At 43.0% G+C, this 6,079-nt stretch overlaps 2 protein-coding genes across 2 annotated transcripts; both read left to right on the plus strand.

The window, feature by feature from the left end:
- Positions 1 to 201: 201 nt before the first annotated feature.
- On the plus strand, positions 202 to 2,701 carry neff2 (neuronal intermediate filament family member 2). Its single transcript, XM_007569522.2, has 3 exons — positions 202 to 1,361; positions 1,453 to 1,577; positions 1,671 to 2,701. Exons 1-3 carry the CDS (start codon positions 354 to 356, stop codon positions 1,729 to 1,731), a joined length of 1,194 nt encoding a protein of 397 aa, XP_007569584.1. The 5' UTR covers positions 202 to 353; the 3' UTR covers positions 1,732 to 2,701.
- A 1,119-nt stretch (positions 2,702 to 3,820) lies between these two features.
- Positions 3,821 to 5,714, plus strand: mrps26 (mitochondrial ribosomal protein S26). The gene is made up of 4 exons (XM_007569523.2): positions 3,821 to 4,192; positions 4,911 to 5,057; positions 5,142 to 5,265; positions 5,400 to 5,714. The coding sequence occupies exons 1-4, from the start codon at positions 3,972 to 3,974 to the stop codon at positions 5,529 to 5,531; spliced, it is 624 nt and encodes a 207-aa protein (XP_007569585.1). The 5' UTR covers positions 3,821 to 3,971; the 3' UTR covers positions 5,532 to 5,714.
- The last annotated feature ends 365 nt before the right edge of the window (positions 5,715 to 6,079 follow it).

Here is a 6,079-nt window from a genome sequence, read left to right on the forward strand (position 1 = left end):
CTCTTAAAGGCAGAATAAAGTATCATCGGCTCTGGCACGCTGGCTCTCGCTGCCTTGTAGAGAGAGAGTGAGAGAGTCTGAAAACCTCCTCTCTTCTTCACTGCAGAGGCTTGCTATTGGTCTAGCAAATGCTGACACCAGTGATGTTTCTCTGTGGAGGAGGAGGGGGGAGCAGGCTCACTCTATAAAGGCTCCGGATCTGCAGCATCACTGAACTGGTGCAGTGCAAAACGCACACTCATCCTCACCGATGGTGTGCAGAACAAGGGGGACATAAAAAAAAAACCTTCCGAAACTAAAACATACATCTTTTTCTTAAAACCCTAAAAAAAAAACCCACAACAAAAATCATCATGAGCTACGAGTCCTTCTTCTCCCACCGACGTCCTTGGGACAGCTACAAAGGCTCTCGACCTACAACCAAGTCTTCCATGTCGCCCTCTCTGTACTCATCTCCCCGAGCTCCTCCATCCGGAAAGAGGATCCTGAAGATGACATCCTCTTTGCTGCCGGACGGCTCGCAGAGGATGGATCTGGTTCAGGTGAGCTCCATCAACACCGAGCTGCTGGAAATGCGGTCCCAGGAGAGGGAGCAGCTTGTGGACCTGAACGACCGCTTTGCCACCTACATCGAGAAGGTGAGACACCTTGAGCTACAGAACCGAGCCCTGCTGGCCGAGTTGGACGCATTGAGGAGGAGGCAGAACGACCCGTCCCGGCTGCAGGGGTTCTATGAGGGGGAAGCTCGGAGTTTGAGAGCCATGATCGACTCAGAGAACAACGAGAAGATGCAGATGGAGGCAGAGAGGGACTACCTGCGGGACGTGTACGAGCAGATGAAGGAACGCTATGAAGACGAGGCAAGGCGCCGTCTGGATGCCGAGGAGGGCCTGCAGAGGGCCAGAGAGGAGGCAAGCCGGGCCGTCCTCTACAACTGTGACACGGAGGCCAACGTGGTCTCTCTGTGTGACGAGATAGTCTTCCTGAAGAAAGTCTTTGCAGAAGAGCAAGCGGAGCTCCAGGCCCAGCTGCAGGTGGCAAACATCAGCGTTGACATAGAGTTGTCTAGGCCTGACCTCTCCACCGCCCTGCGGGACATCCGGGCGCAGTACGAGCGGCTCGCCAACAAGAACATGCAGGCCGCCGAGGACTGGTACAAGAGCAAGTTTGTGAGTGTGGCGGAGATGGCCAGCAAGAACAACGAAGCTGTCCACGCCATCCGGGAAGAGACTATGGAGTACCGGAGGCTGCTTCAGTCTCGTTCATCTGAGATTGAAGCTCTCCGGAATGTCATCAACTCCCTAAACAAACAACTGGAGGATTTGGAGGACACACAGGCCAAGGAGGTTGAGAAATACCAGGTAAGAATGAATCTGAATCAGAATGCTATATTATGATTGTAACTTTCCTGTCATTTGTGATGATGAGGAGCTGTGTTTTTTCTATTTGAAGGTGAGGATAAGTGAACTGGAGCAGGACATTACTGAGGCGAAGCAAGAGATGGCGCGCTACCTGAGAGATTACCAAGACCTTCTCAACGTCAAGATGGCCCTTGACATTGAAATTGCCGCGTACCGGTGAGACACTGTTTTGTTTGCTCTAAGTAAGCAAACTCACTTGCCATGTTCTATCTGATGCATATCCTCTGTTTGTCTTTTTTTCTCTTTCAGGAAACTCTTGGAGGGGGAGGAGATTCGGCTGACCTACCCTTCCCTTCCAGCTCTAAATTAAAACCTACTGATATCTTGAGAAACCCAGCCCCCCTTTTCTCTTCCTTAACTGTCCTTACCCAACATTCTTTATCCCCCTCTCACCTTTCTTCTAACTTCAATCTCTTCAGAACAACCATCCATCAACTCTTCCAAGAAACATACCAAAAACAGAAACTCATCTCTCTCAAGACGGCAGCGCCCTTGTGCTAAACAAGAGGTCCATAAGAAGTCCCCCTTCTTCTACACACGTCCTGACACCACACATCATGAAGATGGCGACCTGTCCAACACAGAGTGGCTGGACTGCATTAGTTACGTAACAATAGCAGGTGGCAGTTTTGCTTTGGCTGAGTTCCTCTCCGTTAAGGCAGGCTAAGGTCCAAGCAGCAGAGTTAGCCACTGGACTTTCTTGATCCCTCTGTATCCGAACATTTGACCAACTGTTTGTGAAGGAAGCGGAAAGAAATCCAGTCACCTCTCAATGCTTGGATCTTATCTGCTGCATATTTTTTTCCACCTGGAACTCAACCAATTAGTGAAGCAGTTCCCTGCATCCGGTTTTCCGGTAATAACTTAGAGGCAGTAACTTTAAACATCTCTTTTAAACTGATTACCACACGACCTACTCTGTTCTATGATATGGTAGTGCAAAAATTGAGTGAATCTGCTCTTTATGACTGAATAATTGGCTCTTTGGATGTATAATAAAACACCCAACTTCCAGACACGTAAATGCTATGAAATTTAGAAAGTTTTGTCTTGAGGAATTGTTTGTCTATAGACGATTTGTGCCAAATTTGCTCTTCTAAGTCATTAAAAACTAGAAAAATCTCAACATGACAGCTCTATCTAAGGGAGCCCCTTGTTCTTTGTCGGTTGATTTCAGATCTACACCTGTGAAAACCGTACAAAGTCAGCACCATAACGATCGGTGTCCTTGTTCTTGTAACAACCAACAACAAGCTGAATAAACACATAACTGACCTGCATCTGTGTATTTGTGTTTTAATTTATATCTAAAACATCCTTACAAGGTATTCAAGTCTAAAGTTTAATTTTAAGTTTAGCCCTACTCCTAACCATAAAGATAAAAGAAGACATGTGCATCTTCTGTTAGTCACCTGACTGGATTATCTGGCACGAGAAACATGAGATTTCTGATTCATATGTTTTATGTAACATACGGCACCAGAAACAAACATTGTGCTTAGCAAGAGAAATTTAGCAAACTACAACAATAAAGCATCCTACTTGCTTCTCTTCCCACTTATAGTGTCTGTACTGAAGGACTGACACTCCAAAGCACTTATTGATTTGTACTGAGTTGACAGACGGCCTTGCAGCATTATGAATAACTTCTAACAATAACTCTAAATCCCGAAGAAAGAAACAGAATGCACAGTTGACTGCAGATGCAGCAATATGACTACACGAGTAAGCAACTTTTTGATGTACTTCACTTCGCTTAGGGAATTGAATCATCAGCACAGTCCTTCAGCTGTCACAAGGCACAGACAGTGTAACAGTGGAGGAGATGTTTCCCTGAAAGAAGAAGAAAGCCTGATTTTTTTTCCTGTGAGTAATAATAAAAATAACACTAAACAACACAGATGTCAAGATGAGTCAAGAACAATTTGTTACTATTAAGGATATGCACCCCATCTGGATCTTTATAAGCAAATTTGGACTAAAATGTACTCTCTGTCATACATCTTCCTTTCACTTGACGGTTATCAATTTGTTTGTCAGTTTGATACAATGCCATACCATGCATTACTGTTTGTGGTTGCAACATGAAACCCCCTCCTCAAAAATACTTTACTGAGATATTTTCTCAAATATTTACACAAAATACTTACACTGTTGGTGGCAAAGTAAAAATAACTGTTTCCTATTTTGTTATTTTTCCTTAATAAAAAAAATGTATGCTTAAATATATTAAACTAAAATGGTGAATAAAAATAAAAGTTCATATTTGCCGACAAAATTTGACAAATAAAATATATTCAACATAAATATCTAGCTCAAGAGTTTTAAACAATACGAAGCGCTATACATCAGCATCACCGACAGATGGCAGTAAAAGAACCAGCAAACATCCGTCTTTTGATTACTTCCGCTGGTCATAGGACACAAACATGGCTGCCATGTTGTGTCTCTAACGCTTGCGTCTCAATGTTAAATTTTGTTGCTAGTTCAATACTGCAATACTTTAAATTATCAGGAACAGTTACTAACTAGGTCTTTACAGCTACCGACATGTTCCAGGTCATCGGCGGACGGAGCGTCCAGGCGGCCCGGCTCCTCGCGCCCAGGAGCGCCGTGCTCGTGGAGGCTGTCCGGGGCCGAAAGTCCCGCAGCGACCCGGTGGCCAAGTCCAAAGAAGGACGGATTAAAGTGCCTGTATCCGTTGACCCTGTGGAGATGGTGGTGCTCAAGGAGAGATACTCGGAGTACAAGCTCATCATGAGGGCGCTTCGGTACGTTTACCTGGAGGTCAGGGGTGACATTTCGGTCAGAAACACTGTTGAATTATTCCAAGTTAATTACTGTTGCACTGAACCGAAAATTAATGCAGTATGACCAGATTTAACAGTTATTTTGTGCCTATATTTTGCATATTGGATTAAAAACACATGCATCACTCATTATTAAATTTGGAAAAAAATCTTTACATATTTATACCCACATTTGGAAATTATTGTTTAATTGGGTACATTTCGGTGGCTCAATTGGTAGCGCGCAGAAGCTGTTGTCCTCGGTCCGGTTGTTCCGGGTTTGATTCCCGGTTTCTGCTACTGTACTGTACATGTCTTTCCCTTCTCTCTCATATTTCCTGTTAATTTACTGATTAGTAAAGGCCAATAGTATTTTTTTAAAAGGGTCAGTTTCTCTTTCATGTTCATTCGGAGTGCACCAATTTGGTTTTTGTCAATACTATTTACGTTTTTAGACTTGGCCAAACGATTTCGGATTCAGATCGCCCTCCCCTTTAATATCTATTGCACGTGCAACAGAAATAATGTCCTGCATGTTATTTGACCGAGTCAGTAGTTTTAAACCTAACAAGAAATGAAGGAATTACAAGATTGTCACTATATAAATCTGTCAGATTTAAAAAAAAAAAACTAAAACAAAAAAAAAACTGATCTAAAAAGTACATGAGGCTTGACACTTAAAATGGTGTTCATTTGTCAGGATGGAGTTCAAGGAGGGGGTGCTGCGCAAAAAGTATGAGGAGGAGATGGGCTCCCAGGCTGAACTGAGGGCGAGGCAGGAAGAGGAGGAGCATCGCGCCCTGATGGACTGGAATAATCAGGAAAACCTGCGGATACTGAAGGCCAGGTAGGGAAGACCGATAAGAAACAATTCAAGATTAGGATGTTGTCTGTTTCAATTAAACAACTCGGTTCAATCCTCTCATGTTAGAATAATAAGGATCCAACAGGAAGAGGAGGAAGCTGAGAGGAAGAAAATGGAAGCCGCCATTCAGCGGGAACAGGAGCAACAGGAGTTCATCAGGCAAAAAGAGGAAGAGATTTTGAAGCTGCAGGTAAAAACACCTCACACACACACAAGCCTCAGTTATAGTCAGTAAAATAAACAATAAGCCAGGAGAAAAAATAAACAAAGCAAATATTAAACTCCAGTTAATCTCACAGTGATCTCTGTTTGGAATGCTAACAGGAGGAGGCTAAGAACTTTGTCACCTTGGAGAACCTGGATCAGCGAATCGAGGAGGCGCTGGACAATCCAAAGAATTACAACTTTGCCATCGACAAAGAGGGGAAAGTGGTCAAAAGGACAGTGCTGCAGTGAAACACCTGAGTTCACGTCTGTGTGTGTGTGTGTGTTTCCTCTCCCCCCATCAAGACTCTGATCAGACTTTTGTTGTCCATTTCAAGTTTTCTGAAAGCCACTTCATGCCTGCACCCGGAAGTGTATATTATTGTAAAAATGTTTTCTTTTTCAACATAAAAGTTTTAAAACGTGATATGTAACGTGCATCAGACTTTGTTTATTGATTTCTAAACGTTAGGCATGTTCTGTCAGAATATGTCAGAAAGATATTTGCAAAATAATTCTGACATATTCTTATAGCTGTATTAGGAAACAGAACTGCACAAAATGCAAAGTTTTTTCTTTTTTTTTTTCTAGCTTTGTCAGTTTTTTATTTTATAACTCAGAGAAAATTAGTGAACATCTTCAAGACAAAGAAAGAGCAGACATAGAGGAGCTTACAGACTGAACACTTTCTGAATAATCATGAAAAACAGCTTAAGTTCTTATATTAAAAAACAAGTTTTCTTGAACTTTAGTTTGGCAACGCAACCCAAACACTTCCTGCAGTTCTGCTGTTTGGACGC

The sequence above is a fragment of the Poecilia formosa genome, unplaced genomic scaffold, assembly GCF_000485575.1.
Source record: "Poecilia formosa unplaced genomic scaffold, Poecilia_formosa-5.1.2 Scaffold241, whole genome shotgun sequence".
NCBI classification, from domain to species: Eukaryota; Metazoa; Chordata; class Actinopteri; order Cyprinodontiformes; family Poeciliidae; genus Poecilia; species Poecilia formosa.

Coding starts and splice junctions, on each gene's coding strand:
- mrps26 (XM_007569523.2), top strand. CDS start 3,972: ATGTTCCAGGTCATCGGCGGACGGAGCGTCCAGGCGGCCCGGCTCCTC. Junction 4,193..4,910: donor CTCATCATGAGGGCGCTTCG/GTACGTTTACCT, acceptor TTCATTTGTCAG/GATGGAGTTCAAGGAGGGGG. Junction 5,266..5,399: donor AAGAGATTTTGAAGCTGCAG/GTAAAAACACCT, acceptor GAATGCTAACAG/GAGGAGGCTAAGAACTTTGT.
- neff2 (XM_007569522.2), top strand. CDS start 354: ATGAGCTACGAGTCCTTCTTCTCCCACCGACGTCCTTGGGACAGCTAC. Junction 1,362..1,452: donor AGGAGGTTGAGAAATACCAG/GTAAGAATGAAT, acceptor TTCTATTTGAAG/GTGAGGATAAGTGAACTGGA. Junction 1,578..1,670: donor ATTGAAATTGCCGCGTACCG/GTGAGACACTGT, acceptor TTTCTCTTTCAG/GAAACTCTTGGAGGGGGAGG.